Below are 15,720 nucleotides of genomic sequence, written 5' to 3' on the forward strand. Positions count from 1 at the left end.
CAACAGACCCAAGAGCATCCTCCATCAAAGTATAGATATTTGATGAAAGGGAGTATCTGTGCCAGTGCTGTCAATTTTCTGTTTAATACCAGGCAAGTCAGATAAATCAAGATAGAGAAACACCCTTTTTTAAATCTTAGTGGGAAGCACTGATATACTGATTGTGAGAAAAGTAGCTGTAATGTTGGTAAGTGTGTATCAGGGTACATGACAGCACTCTGTATTAAGTGAAACTAATGAATGCATACTGAGCAACAACAATATACCAAAATATTGGATTACTGTTTTTTTCAATAGTTACTGTAAATTTGGTAGGAGACAAAATGTCTTATGTGTTGCTTCATAATATGTGTAACAGGTGAGCTGAATTAAAATTGCACAGGCTTCTCCTCATATCACAATGCTTGGCCATGCAGCCTAAGTATTTCTGTTCCTTTGTATTAACTGCTTCTTATACAAACTCAGCTGCTTTCCCATTTCCAACCCCAAAAGAAACTGGCTGTACACATGTAAATAGACAGAGAGTATTAGGCCTTTCAATGAGGTTATATGCTTATTTACTCAGCTTTTTCTCTGTTTTTTTCATTGCTATTTCAGCAGTCTCAACTTGGCAGTAAGCTGCACTGCTGGCCAGCAGGCACAGCAGGAAGTTTTATGTTGTAGGATGTTTAAAACAGTGAATGTATTCCTTTTGTTCAGGGCTTGCAGCTCTTGGCCCTCTGTGTTGGACTCTTCCTGCCCCAGCATCCATTCCTTTGGCTTCTTAAACTTCACTTAAAGAAGAATGCAGATTCCAGGTGTGCCTGAATATTATTACCCAGCTAGTCAAGTGGTCTTTTTGAAGTACCTTGTTTTCAATCTTTCCTGTAATATATCAGATCTTTTGACGTATATTTTAAAATTAATTTGAGTAGAATTGCTACTAAAATATAGTACATGTTACTTCTGTGCATCACTTGGGAAAATTATAAGTTAAAAAAAAATATTTTGCAGTGCATACTCTGACTGTTGCAAAACTGTGAAAACCAAAATATGGCCATTACACAACATACCCTGAGCCATGTTGATCTTTGGCACAATTCTGCTGGTCTCAGTAGACTAATTTTCTTTCTAATTCCACGTGCAAAAAAATGTGTTGGAAATCTCAGAGAGTGAAATCTGAATGTCCTCCCATCTGGCCTCTCCAGAAATATTCACTCACAGTTTCCTATCCTTTCAATCAGTCCCCAGGAATTGCCTTATTTCTCTTTTTGCCACAGGACTGAATTTGGGAAATACGCTATATATTGCCAGCGCTGTGTAGAACGTACCCAGCAGAACGGAGACCGAGAAGCCAGACCTTCCAGAATGGAAATCCTTTCCACTCTCCTGAGAAATCCCTACCACCATTCCCTGCCCTTCAGCATTCCAGTTCATTTCATGAATGGCATATATCAGGTAATGTCATGCAGGTCACGAAATCTGAGCTCTCCCAGCCCCCTGCTGTCAGCATATACACGAAGCAGTACATCAAAAAGAGGAAGGTAAACATGGCTCGAGTTTCCTCCTGTGCCAGTGCCAGGAATGGCAGGCACAAAGTACTTGTGATCTGATTTGATCAACTAAGAATAAAGGTTTGGGGGAAAATCTTGAAGAGAAAGAAAAAAGCAAAACCTTACAAGAGTGAGAACTGCCAAAATTCTGTTTCTTATTTAACCTGACCACCAGATGAATGAATTAGACTGAAGGAAAAGGAAAGGTATTAAATTCCACTTCCTTTCATCAGACATCTTGGAAGTCAGATATCTCAGTGAAGGCCTGGAAGCACAGCTGTAACTCCCATTATCAGTCCTGAAGGATAACCATATTTGTTACAGAACAAACATGGCTCCATTCTTAACTCTCTGGGGACGTCATTAGTCAAAGCCCTTAGGAAACATTCCATGGGCTTCCAAGCATGCTGCTTCACATCCTGGTTTATGTTTCCAGCTGTGAGAGATGGCTGAGAAGAGTTTTAACAATTCAGAGTATTCCTAGATAGAAAGCAACTTTTTATATGAAATCAAAGCTATATCAAATAATTTTTTTTTATTTCAGATTGCAACAGAAGTACTTTGCATTTTTTCATCTCTAAGTTTCTTAATTGCTTACTGCTTGCCAGTAAAACAGAAAAAAACCAACATACATTTAAACCAACTAACATTTAAATCATCCTAAAGGGTTTCAAAATTGAAGTTTGGAGAAAAAAAGGAGTAACTGCTCATTAGTTATTTACTGCCCAAAATTGTATAGTTATGAGGGCTAAGAAAATTGTAATTAAATACATAAATTTCTTCAGTGGGATCAGCAAATAACAATTATAATGGTACTAAAAACTCTTGTATTAATCTCTGAAGATTCATCAGATTTTTATTTTAATGCCAGGCACTGAGAAGTTCAAACAATTGTTCATGATCCATTTTCAAGACATTTTTTTACCAAAACATTTTCAACATGTCAAATACAGGAAAACACTCTCAATACGCTAAAGATTTAAGTGAACATCAGCCACTGCTACCTGTAAAGAAGATATTTGCAATCTCTTGCTAAAATGCTTCAATATCAGTCACAGCAAACAGAAATTGATATTTGGGGAAGTAAAATTTAGAAGGTTCTGTATATTACTGACCTGTGTAATAGTGACAAAGCAACATTCATAAACTGTTTTAGAGCTGCCAGTGTAGATCTGTCACCTGATATCCCTCTAAAGTTGCACATTATGAAAAATGATTACTTGATCTCATTTGCTTCTGCACTATATTGAAAGGTACAGGAAATTATAATCTTCATTTTTCAAGTGGTATTTTTCACAAAAAGCTCAGATACTAGACTGCTATCTGTCATATAAATTCTGTAGTAGAATTCCAAGTGTAACAAGTGCAAGCAAACCAATTCCACTAAACTGACTTCCCATGTGGAAATCTTTTTCAGGCCCTTTATGGCAATTTTTAATTTCCAATTACATTCATGGATGGAATGGGTCTTATAGTTCCACCATTATTCTAGAAGTACTGTATTTCAAAATCCTAGATTTAAAGTGTAAACAGGTATGAGTTTGATAGCAAAATACATTTTGGCTTCTTTTTTAGGTTGTTGGGTTTGATGCCTCTACCACAGTAGAGGAATTTCTGAACACTCTGAACCAAGATACAGGGATGAGGAAACCAGCTCAGTCAGGATTTGCACTGTTTTCTGACGATCCCTCTGGCAAGGATATAGAGCACTGTCTTCAAGGAAACATCAAGGTAAACAAAAGCCTTTAATGGGCTGTGCATATAAAAATATAAAGTATCTTTATTTGACAGAGATCTCTTCAGGCAATGCAAAGGAAAACATTTTTCAGGCTGAAAACTGTCTTTTTTTCTTGAAATGTGAAAGATTTTTCTTTTTTTAAAGATCACTTTTTCAGCTGCTGAAGTTCATTCAGTGAACTACAGTTAAAAGCTTTCTCCAAGAGATCTGTATTATTCCGAGAAGTAACAGCTGTGTTAAAAAACAAAAAGTAAACTGTTACAGTTCTTTAAGGAGTAGAATTTAAGTTCTTTAAGGAGCATTAGAGTCAAACATGGATTTAGAGATTTCAGTCAACATTTCTGATATAGCTCCAAAAGATGACCATGTGAGGTCCAAGAAGTCATTGATACTGGGGTGGAGATCCTGGGAAATTAAAAAAAAGAAATGGTTCCTTCTCTAATACAGAATAGGCTTAAGGCTCAGTTTAAGAAAATTCCAATTTTTGGCTTGCCATTTTCCTGAATTCTAAACTTTAGCTCCCTCTATTGCTAGAATTAAATTCTTAGCAGTAAGGAGTGACAAAAGGCAATATAATCTGTGCTTTAGTAAAATATTAGATACTTTCCAGGTCTTTTAACAACTAATGAATCATTAATTTTTTGTATTTCTACCAAGTAGCTTTTTGCACTCTCTGGCCAATGTTCACAGCTGCACTTGTGAGTTACAAGGTGTGGTACAACCTGGCCTTGGTGATAAACAAGCGGTGTCACCACAATCAGAAAAATTACCATATGGAAGGCAAAATTTATAAAAGATGTACTTATTTTCTAGGTAACTGTAACTTTAGAAACTGCTCACATTACTGCTTCCAGGAAGGCTCTTTTATGAAGGAATGGTGACATGAAGCCCAGTTGGGGTCCTAGGATCTCTGTTCTACCTCCTCCCCCTCTGCCCACCTACCCACCTATGCAGATTGTTGTGAACCACTTTTGGTACATTTTTTAACAAACTTAATGCAAAAAGTCCTGAAAAACGTGGGCATGTAGTAGAAGGCAGAGATCAAAGGCATTTGAATAATTATATAACAACTCACTCTGTGTTATTACACATTCATTGGCAGCTGCTAAATCATGGCCTTTCCATGTTATGGCTTGTTTCCAAAGGTAGTGCATGTGTTGCAGGATAAACAAAAACCCAAAATGTTAATTATTAAACACTTTGACTAAGAAATACAAGTAAAGTTATACTTTGGCGAGTTTAAAAATTCAAGCTGTGTACGTATCTAATAGGTGATAGGTAGAGGACATGAAAATAAGTTGACAGTTTCTTTTCAAGGTGTTTTCAAATAGGAAGGCATGCCAAATCAGTTTTGTATTGCTTTCCTTCTAGATCTGTGACATTATTTCAAAATGGGAACAAGCCTCCAAAGAACAACACCCAGGGAAATGTGAAGGCACAAGGACTGTCCGTCTTACTTACAAAAACAGGTTTGTTTAGCAAGTAGAGTATCTCTGCCTTGTCCCAAGATTTGTTTTTCACTTTCTGCAGTTTCTTCATCTGAGAAGAAACACTGGCTGAGAAACACTGGCTGACTTGAAGCTTGCAATAAAAATAGTAAATGGGTGTAACTGGAGAATTTTTTTAAAATAGAGTTGCCTTTTTTTTTTAGTTCTTAAGAGGTGAACAGGGCTGCAAAAAATCCCCACTGAAGTCAGAAGATTGACATTAAATATTTACCCACTGGTTCAAGTACAAGTGTTGCTCTGCTAATGTGTTTTGCCACTGAAATAAACATGTCACATTCAGAGCAGATACTGCTAATCCTCAGGGCTAATGCATTTCCGTATCTTCTTCATTTAATAACTTTCTGTCTTTTCTGTAGGCTTTATTTTTCAGTTCAAGTTCATGGCGAGACAGACAGAGAGAAGCTGCTGCTAGTGTATCAGACAAATGATCAAATAGTCAATGGACTTTTCCCTGTAAACAAAGAATTAGCAATGGAATTGACAGCCCTTTTAGCTCAGGTAATCTTTATGCATGGATAACTCACACAGCAGTTTTTCAAGAGAAAATCTTAAACAAACTGATCCAGGATTGCTTGACACTCAATTGACCTTCACCTTTTATATATGAGTGTGCAGGAAACAGACTGGGCTGGGATCTCTGTGTAGGGCAATTCTTAACTGGAGTGGAAATGCTTCACAGCCTTTGTGCTGCTGGCACCAGTATGGCTAAAATGCGATTTCCCTCTTGCACAGCAAGGCCCTCTGGCATTTAATATTATGTGATCATGTACCTTTTCTTCATTCACTATTCCTTCCATGATTTCTGCAAGTTAATTCTCCAAAGGAACAGCTCTTCAATGAAAGTCTAAGACTCCTTTACTAGACATGGTCTTGATGTTTTCTTTTTAAAAAATCAAAAGCTCAAATGAAAGGTTATGAGAAAGTAATTTGATGATGTTATTCAAGAAATGTAAACTGATTTGTGTGAGCTGGAGATAGAGCAATCTAAAAGCAGAAGTAATATTATATCTGTACAATTTGTGTTTGATATTTAACTTTTTTCCATGGTAGATAGAAAATAAGAAAATCACTAGTGTGACTTTTTTATCAGTGAAAAGTATATATTATTTGACAAATTTGTTTTCTTTTATACTTGGTCGAATAGATCAAAAGACAGTTCATAGTATCCAGCTAGAAAATTACTTTAGAGTAACAAAAAACTTTTTTCATGGACTTCCCCTTAGGTAGAGATTGGAGATTTTGAACGGCCTTTCTCAACTCCAGCAGGGCAAGTCACTTCCCAGTCCAAGTCCAACCAAACCCTAAAGCAAGTTTTGGAGAGATTCTACCCTAAGAGATACAAGCAAGGTTGTTCAGATGAACAGTTAAGGTGAGATGGGTCTTTTGAGTCATATTCTCTAAAGATCTAGGAGTGAAACAAGTTTTAAATTGTCATTGGGAATAATGTTGAGCTATATTTGCCTAACCTGTGCTTGAAACTCATTTTCTTGCTAATCTAAACAACCCATTTCCTCTGCACATTTCTAATCTAAACAAAGGACCATTATTAATAACACATTCCAGCAAAAGATGTAGCAGTTAGTACATAGTATTACAAAACCCAGCGATTTTGAAATTCTTATTTTTCTTACTCAGGAGGTCTAAATGAGGTCTGACTGTGTACAGACTAAAGAGTTATGAAGTAAAGGATGACATGATCTGTTTGTTATTCTAGTGTGCAATCTCTGGCAGTCAGTCAAGTTTGCAATGTAACTTAGTGGACTTACTAGTAAGGTATCACTTTATTTAAAATTAATAACCTGCAAGGCATTTAAATCAACACCTACTGACATGAAAATGAGCAGAACAGTGTAATAAATTATCCAAAGTCAGTGATACACCTGTTTTGAAGTCCAGTAAACATCATAGAAATGTTCTTCAGTACAGAAAATTTTCAGGTTAAGAAAATTTAAAGCTATTATTATATGAACATAGTAACATTATTACATACTCAAAAGCCAATGGGGCATTCAGGCTTATGCAATTAACTTCAAAGAACAAATTATGAAAGGTCTCAGATTAGATTAACTCATGGAGGAAAAGTGAAACATCTGTTGGACTGTTTAAGTAGTCCTACACTTCCAACTGGCTGAGCTGGAGATCTGGGCATGGGAAGGATCACTCTGTGCCTGCCCTATTACCTATATTGTTTTTGCTAAGGGTGCAGTTTGACTTCATAAACATTAAGACCAAAGCTGCAAGTGCTGGATCTCCCTTTACTACACATTAGCCCTCCCTTTTCTTTGGCTACATCTAATAACCTTATGGCTGCTGGGTAAGTCATCCCTGCAGGTCAGTGTCCTAGAAAGGTATTCTGGGGATTTTCTGAGAATTAGTTTTTCCATACTATTGAACAAACTTGCCAAGGAGCCACAAATTGACAAAAGGAGCCAGAAAAAAAGCCTCAGTGTGAACACATTGCATCAGGAGCAGCATTCTGGGTAGCAGTGCCCAGACACACTAAAAGGGAGTAGTGCTAAGCTATGTCTCTCACAACTCCTACCAGCCACAGGTAAAGATATGTGCTAAGCTGGATGGATTTTTGGAATGACAGCTGACATAGCTGTTGAGTACTGATAAAGGTACATTGATTCTCTGTAAAGACATGTTAAAAGCTGTCCCAGACTTTCTGCCTTTATGCTGCAACTGCTACATCAATATTTAATCATAATGTTCCAGAAATTAGAAGATACTTCATAATTTTCATGTGCATTAAAATACTAAATGACATTTTGGATTTATTTAATACTGTATCAGTGATAGTCCTTGTATTAACTGAAATTACCATTTTAAGAAATGGATTCTTCTGTTTCTCATTAAACTTGCTGTAGGCAAGCATTGGAATTCCCTTCAGTAAGTAAATTCCACCCTTCATTTCAACAGACAGCTTTGCCAGCGACTGTCAACAAGATGGATGGCTCTCCGTGGGCACAGCGCCGCAGACTGTGTGCGCATTTACCTCACCGTGGCCAGGAAATGGCCCTTCTTTGGGGCTAAACTCTTTGCAGCAAAAGTGAGACTTTTTCATCATTTTGACTGGGGAGAGGGAGCAGGGTCTTAAATATAAATATAATTTGCAAATAATAATACATTTTTGTTAAAAATAACTGTGCATACATGAGCCAATTGAACCTCCTGTCAAATTACTTTTTAAGTCATAGACTGGTGAAATATAACAGCCATAGTACTAAGTGTATCATAATAGTAACTTTCCAATACTCTTATTGCTTGTTTTACACTATTAATCTGTGTTTCCATTTCCTTCTATCTTTGTTTGAGATAGCCTTTTAGGTTCAGACCCTTTTTACCTGATAACTAATAGAACATTGAAAAGGTATCATTAGCTGGCTGTGGAAGCTGAACCTTGCAGAAGGACTAAATGTGGTCAAGGGTATTTAGAGCACTCCCTTCTATGCTGGCCCCTTCTCAATTTCTCTGAACTACTGATATCTTAATTCTTTTGATTCAAGTAACAGCTCTGTTAAACAGAACTGTCACCTCATGCCTTCGGTTTCAATAGATAAACCCAGTGTGTGTGTGTGTATGTAAACATATAAATGTGTATATATATAATTGCTTGTCTGCACTCTGTTCTTTGTGTATTTAGATATATGAGGAAGTGGACAAACTGTAAGACACCTGACTATTTTATTAATGAGACTATATCTTTCATTGGACTAAGCACCAGGGTAGGTTTCAAGTGTATCAGTTTGAGTTCATCGCTCTGCCACTGGCCACCTACATGGTCTTGGGCAGGTATTTCAATTCCTTTCCTGAAAAGGAAAGGAATTGAAATACCTGCCCAAAGCCATTCCTTTACACTGAGAGGGAACTGAAGTGAGAACTATGGATGGAGAAAGGTCTGTAATAGCTGAGAATTAATAATTATTCACATATTGCCTCATTTTGAAGTAGTAACTAAAGAACATTTCTCTCTGTAGCCTCTAGCAACAGCCTCAGTTGAGAAGTCCTTCATATGGTTTGCTGTCCATGAAGATGGAATAAGCATCCTGGATTACAGCTCCATGGTAAGTGAAATTCCTATTTCTAATTTGGTCAAGATAGATTTTAGTACTAATGATTTGGTGAGATTCACCACCATACTATGTAAAAGATGGCATTAGCTTTCCATGCTAAGTTATCCAGTCCTTCTCTTAAAACAAAAATTCATTCCTTTTAAAATGCTTTAATGTTATCATCATTACAATAGCACTAATAATAGAAGTAAGTAATGAATTCTTTGCACAGAATTTATTTTTGTTTATCAGATACAGTTTTTATATCATTTAATGAAATGTTAATGTTTTAATCATTCAGATGTCAGGAAATCCATAGTTATTGTAATGTTATTACAATAACATTAATTTTCTTTTCCTGGAGACTTAATTTTCCAGTATTATTCATAATACATACACTATGCAAAGAGCAGTTACTTTAATAGATTGTTATTTTCATTGTATTATTTTTGTTTAATAGTAGGTAATATAACCCAGTGTTATTTAATTATGTCATTTTAGGCTCAGATTTTTCTTTGATTTGCAATACAAGTTTTCATAGAAAACGACTTGTAATCAGTGTGAAAAGCAATGCCTGAGAAGATCCCTGCTTTCATTTATATCCTGCAAAGAAAAAGAATGGCATGCTGCTATTAGCAAGTGCTAATATTGAATATCAGAAAATTAAAATCTCAGCTTTATAATTGTGCTGATATGGGCCTTTACATTACATTTCTTTGCAGTTAAAGAAATAATAAAACAAAGAGCATGAGGAGAGGAAACAGCAGCTCTCCGGGAACAAGCAAAACGTGCTTGCACCAGACTGCAGAGAGCTCTACAAACACTGCTGGAGCTGTGACATTTCTGTAGGGCATTGCCAGGTTAAGTACTGGCCGGCCTTACTTGACATTCAAGGAATGCTCAGCTTCCAGGGAACATTGGGATTTTTTGTAGGAAGGATCAGGGATATCAGAAATGATGCTGCAAGGGGTAGAGATAATACTATTTCAAAACTGGGGCAAAAAAAGTTTTACTAAGGAAGAACAGTAGGTCAGTTATGGTACAAATGTTGTCTGACAATGAATTTTAAATGCAAACATCTGCAGCGAATTAATGTGCAGTGTAACAATAAATTAAATGCTGATCTTAACCTGGAGGCCATTATTGTGGTGTTAAACCCTGAACAGTAAGAATCAAGGGATGAAAAGCTGAAGAGCCTTGAAGAGCATTTATATTTCATCAGCGATATGAAAAAAAGAGAACAGAATTTAATTTTTGTGTTTGCAAAACATATCACTGCACAAAAAGAATACCTGGAGTTAAATTCCTTCAGATGTCTCATACTCTGCCATTTAATTTATTTAGATACTGCTTCAATTTCAAGTGGAATTTGTAAGATTAACTTTTCTCAAAGTCAATCAAGACTTGGGTAAATAGAATTACACACTTGAGTTGAAATGTTCTTATATCTTTTATCTAATTAATTTGGAATAGAAACAGAGGTCAAACTTACAAGAGTTATCATCTACAGTGAAAACTCCTCATCATGAAAGTCTAAATGAAGCTATCCCAAAATTCATAGTTAATTACAAGATTCATAAGAGGCTACCTCCATTGAAAAATATAGGTGTAATTATATTTTTAAAAGAAGAATTTCTCATAATCTGTTTTTCCTGCACGGTCCTGCTTAACAGCTTTGTTTGTGTTTTGTTCTGGGGGTTTCCTTTTTCCAGAGACTGACAGTTACATATACATATAAGACCCTGATGACTTTTGGAGGCTATCAAGATGATTTTATGCTGGTTGTTAACACTGCTCAGACAAAGGACAAATCAACTGAAAAACACCTTTTTGCAATGACAAAGCCAAAGGTTGGTCTAATACCTGAAACAGTTTCCATCTGCTTTTGTGATCTCTCTAGTGGGTAATCCCTAACAGATGTGAAAGATGAAACACCTTTCTTTACTCCCAGCCTGCTCAGATTACTGGCTTTTGCCAGATGATTTTAGAGAGCGAAGAATTAGTAATGTCAGGGCTAACTGTGACAGTATTGATGTGTTCCTGTTCTTTTCATGTCCCTGTCTATAACATTCCAAAGTTTTCATAGAAGGACAAAGAAGGCTGATAAGGACAGAAATTACATGCAGTACCTAAAACCTACTCTCTTTGTCTAATCAGCACCAGAGATGATTTTTCAAAAAGTACATTTGGGATCTACAGTGAAATTGTGAAACACGACATCTAAAAGATCAGTCAATTCTTAGAAATCCTAGGATATTTTTCCTTTTGGTTAAAAAAAAAAAAAGAAAAGAAAAAAAAAGTCCTGCTTTTAAAATCTAGATTCTCTCCTTTACTGAGAAAACTGACTATATTAAAAGAAAAAAAACCAAAACCCCAAAGGTTTTGCTGTTAGTTTGAACAAATTTATGAAATAATACAAAATTCCACATATAAATTGGGTTCAAAACATGATTCTTCATACAAATAAGCATAGTAAAATACACATGATGAAGTTTCCCTCAGATTGTGCCCTTATAGAACCACAGAATGGTTTGGGTTGGAAAGGACCTCTGACCCCCCTGCCATGGGCAGGAACACCTTCCACTAGACCAGGTTCCTCAGAGCCCCATCCAAGCTGGCCCTGAACACTTCCATGGATGAGGCATCCACAGCTTCTCTGGGCAAGCTGTTCAGTATCTCAGCAAGGTTTGTATGAGTCACAAAGAGAAAATATGATAAAAACCTCCCCAAAGTCTTTATTCCCTTTATGTACCCTGCATCTTGAGTTCTCTGAGCTCTCTGGCAAAACTTCTCTGGGTGTCATCTTTTGGACTTAACATCTCTCTCAAAATTAAAGAAGTCATCTCTGAATCATTTAAGATGTGAAAGACAAAGTATCTTTGATACGTCCTGATGGGAATAACATTACATTATTTAAAGGAGCAATAAAAAAAGCTTTATTAATTATCTCCTCTCCCTCCATCATTAATTTGTTAAAGTACAAGTACTTATCCAGTTGATGGTGATTGTCACTTGCTAAAAAGTTAGCTATTTTTTCAGCAGTCAAAACACATCACTGTATTTTTCAAAGAGTTTTGTATGTTCCTGTTATAGATTCTTGAGATCACTCTACTGATTGCCAGCTACATGAACAACTTTCATCAGCTGAAAGGAGTTGCTCATCACCTCTCTGCTCCAGCATTACTGGCACCTCAAAGTGGACAGAAACTCAAGGAGATGGGGAGCCAGCCACTTCCTGCAATCAACAGACCAACTAAATGTCCCACTTTGTTATGAAAGGATTATGTATCATGATAATAACCCTTGTTAGAGGGTTTCTACATGGACTGAAAACCTTCTGAGGTACAAGATGTAGAGCATAAGCAGCTCCATAAACAAAAGGAAGGTGGACAGGTTTACATTCATGCAGTTGCATATAACAGGAGTAACCCTTAAATTAAAGCTCTGGCCTGAATTGGAAAGATGATGAGTCAGTTAAGGGTTATCATTGACTGGGGGTTGCTTGTGCCTACAGCTCAGAAAAAATACATCTGTTTATAATGATGGTGAAAGGTGTCATTGGAAAAAACTGTATAGATTTTACAGTTTTACAGATATATTCTCAGGGACCAAACTGTCTTCAGCTCTTCATCTCTTATTTTTCAAAAGTAGACCAGTTTTATAACTTTCATTTTGAAAAAGAATTTTTATTTAGAAAAGCAGTCAAATACAAAATACTTTTCACTTCCAGCATCATCCTTATTTGCAATACAAGTATCATGGGACTAAAAGGAACAAATTGTGTATAATTGTTTCTCCTTTGAAAAAAAAAAACCAACAAACACATAAGCACATCATGTAACTATTACAAATTTAAAGAGTATTCTCATGATACACTCTAGCCTTTGTTATACAGCTGCTATATTTGGCAAATTTTCAGCCTTGGTCTGGTAAATGTCTAAATAAACCTTCTCTGCTCCAGCCTTTTGAAAAGAATCTAAAATGGATAGACACTGTATTTAGTACAGTTCTGTTAAACAACACCCTGTACCTAATTTCTCCTTTAATCCAGAATAATAATCTAATACAGATGGCAAGAATGACTCACAATTCAAAACACAAGAATAACACATAAAACCATTGACAGAAATGTTGTGAGTAAACTTGGAGACCTAAAATCTGTGTACAATATGTATAATGTATATACATTGAGTCTGAATAATATTTACTTCTTGGTTTTAATTTGTATCTATACATTTCCTATTCTAATACTAATATAATGTTCTTGCACACTGAAGACATGATGCTGCATCTGCACTCTTGGACATAGGAACACTTTCCAGTTGCCTTTTTCAGGTGCAAGCCTCAGTGCTACATAGGTCAAATGTATAGAAATTACATCCATTGTTTTTCTTCCAGTCTTCTCTTTTTTGTTCCAATGCAAATAAACCACTTCTGCAGGCTCCAAAATGGATCAGCACCGTACTCTCATAGATAATTTAGGTACAACCACGAAGAAGGTACTCAAACATAAATCACTGATTCATGGACATTTTACAGTTTCCACTTTGGCTCATGTTAATGATCATGGATCATTAATCCCTTATACCCAGTCCTCATTGGTTTTTGTTTAATTATTACTTAAACTGAAGTAATTTCACACTGAAAAATCTCTGGTTTATGTTCTCTAAACATTTCAAATGCTTATACTGAGAGATATTTTCAGCTTTTTGCCCTCTCTTAAAAGCAGGGGATACAGTATCCTCCTAAAAAATGAAAATAGATTGGAAGGGAGATACAGGCCATGAAGAGAACATGGTCTTAAAAAGGGGGAAGGCAGGCAGGCAAGCTGGCTTTCTTTAGAAAGCTCTCAAAGTCCTGCCACAGCTACTGAAGTGCACAGGACTCAAGCACCACTTGATGAATGGTACCACAGGCCAATGCTTCCTCTTGAAAATTACAACCAAACAACTCACATACTATATCCATATGCTTTCACTTTTGCAAGGTGGAAAGGGCTTCCTGGTAATTTCCACCCTTTGGTGGGGGCACTAGACCCTTCTCTTTCCATGAGGCAGGGCCAGCAGCAGGAGGTTTTACCTCCTCCTAGGCAACCAGTCCCTGCCATCATCCAGGGAAGCATCTTGGGAGCTCCAAGAGACCAATGGCATTACTTCTTGTGTTGCACCCCATGGGAAGTGATAGAGATCCCATGGTGAAATTCATTTAGGAATTAACACCCCTTTGCAATCAGCAGAATAATTAACTTTCAGATTTGAGGGGATAAAGGTGTTTACAAATACAAACATGTTACTGTGTCCGTTAGGTCACAGTATAAAGCTTCTCAAATATGATTAAAAACTTCAATTTACAAACAAAAAAGTCTTCTTGTAATCATGAAATTGTGATAACCTGGAATACTCCAACTAGTAGTCTTACCTAATTGACCAATTTCAAATGAATGTGGCAGATCGCCTTTTGTTATTAGAAGGGGAACAAAGAGGAGCACTTTGCTAGTGAGCTTGATACTTACTGTAGTTTTTAAAATCTTTGTTGAACTTTGAACAACGTGATAAACAATACAAACAGCCGATGTGCACATTTGGAGATCTCATTAACAACATTACAAACAGTTGTTTTATAAAGCCCTGTACAGTCTATGAGCAGAGTATGACCTTCCTGCCTGCCTTTGGGTAGGAAACTCTATAGACACTGCTGTGCTTTTTTTTTTGCTGGTGCAGTATGTCCCTACATCATCATAACCAGAAGCAATTCATGCATTAGATCCCTTTTTTTGGTATGACTTTCCAGACTTACTAACTGCTCATTATAGGTCACCATTAATGCCACCCAGTCACATGACCAGAAATGCTGAGTTATTTTATGAAATAAATGCACTCACAGTTACTGTGACAACCCTGTGTTAAACAATGGAGCTGCTTCCAGTTTGATCAGCAAGAGTGAGGTTTCTGTAGTGACAGTAACCTCAGCAGACACTTCCCTGCAAGGTAACAGGGTCAGCAAGTGGAGTCCCTTTCATGATGTGCAAGCACACTCCCAAACACAGCTCTGTGTATCTCAGGGCCTTGCTCCATGGTAATCAAGCTCCAGAGCTACTTAAAGAATACCATACAATGCAAGACAGCAAGGCTGAAAATTTCAGTCCAAGCAGATAATCTGTTCTGCCTTCCCCACCAGCCCAAGCCTCATGAGTGATCCAGAGCTCAGCCTTAACCTGAAGTCATGCACCAAAGAAATTCATACTGTGCTACATAATCCATGACTAAAGCAGGGTAGGAACCTGACCTTTCTCACCTCAGCAGTGATGATTCTGTGGGAGCTGTCAGTGAGCAGCAGCTTCTGGGACTGTTGCTGGAAAAATTCCTATGCTCAAGCTTGCAGAACCTAGGTTGTAAAAATATTGGCAGGATGGGATTAATATGTTAGCACTTGCAAGGAGACTTCACCTTCTACCATGAACTTTAGCATATCTTTCATGCTTGCTTTGAGTTAGTGGTCAGAATTAACAATCCGTGTAAATGATCCATGTATCTGAGCTTGACAGTGACAGAAAAATCACTCGCAAATGTCTGTATAAAAAATCACATTGTTTTGAGAAGACTATTTGGAATGCAATGTAAATTAATATATTACTTGAACTTCACTTTGCCTTGTCAGTTTTTGAGCAGCAGTATTAGCAAAAGAACAGTATTAGTAAAAGAACAGCTGATTTCTAGAACAAGCAGGACCCATTTACTCCTGTAGCCCATGAGGCAAAGGATGAAGCTTTAAGGTGTTAATACAATTCATAAGTTAAAGGGTTTTGTTATTTTATATTTAAATTTTGTTTAAATTTGAAATAAAAGCATATATTTCCCTATGAAAGAAGGCTGCTAGGTATTTGGTGT

At 36.7% G+C, this 15,720-nt stretch overlaps 1 protein-coding gene across 1 annotated transcript in view; it reads left to right on the forward strand.

The window, feature by feature from the left end:
- PLEKHH2 (pleckstrin homology, MyTH4 and FERM domain containing H2) overlaps positions 1 to 15,600 on the forward strand; it is a 55,025-nt gene extending 39,425 nt beyond the window's left edge. Inside the window, exons 21-30 of the mRNA XM_005416188.2 lie at positions 700 to 797; positions 1,260 to 1,437; positions 3,108 to 3,263; positions 4,642 to 4,739; positions 5,135 to 5,276; positions 6,002 to 6,147; positions 7,701 to 7,830; positions 8,759 to 8,845; positions 10,546 to 10,683; positions 11,927 to 15,600. Coding sequence (XP_005416245.2) covers positions 700 to 797; positions 1,260 to 1,437; positions 3,108 to 3,263; positions 4,642 to 4,739; positions 5,135 to 5,276; positions 6,002 to 6,147; positions 7,701 to 7,830; positions 8,759 to 8,845; positions 10,546 to 10,683; positions 11,927 to 12,109 — 1,356 coding nt within the window. The 3' untranslated portion in view covers positions 12,110 to 15,600. The remainder of the gene's footprint in view (positions 1 to 699; positions 798 to 1,259; positions 1,438 to 3,107; positions 3,264 to 4,641; positions 4,740 to 5,134; positions 5,277 to 6,001; positions 6,148 to 7,700; positions 7,831 to 8,758; positions 8,846 to 10,545; positions 10,684 to 11,926) is intronic.
- The last annotated feature ends 120 nt before the right edge of the window (positions 15,601 to 15,720 follow it).

The sequence above is a fragment of the Geospiza fortis genome, unplaced genomic scaffold (assembly GCF_000277835.1).
Source record: "Geospiza fortis unplaced genomic scaffold, GeoFor_1.0 scaffold41, whole genome shotgun sequence".
NCBI lineage: Eukaryota > Metazoa > Chordata > Aves > Passeriformes > Thraupidae > Geospiza > Geospiza fortis.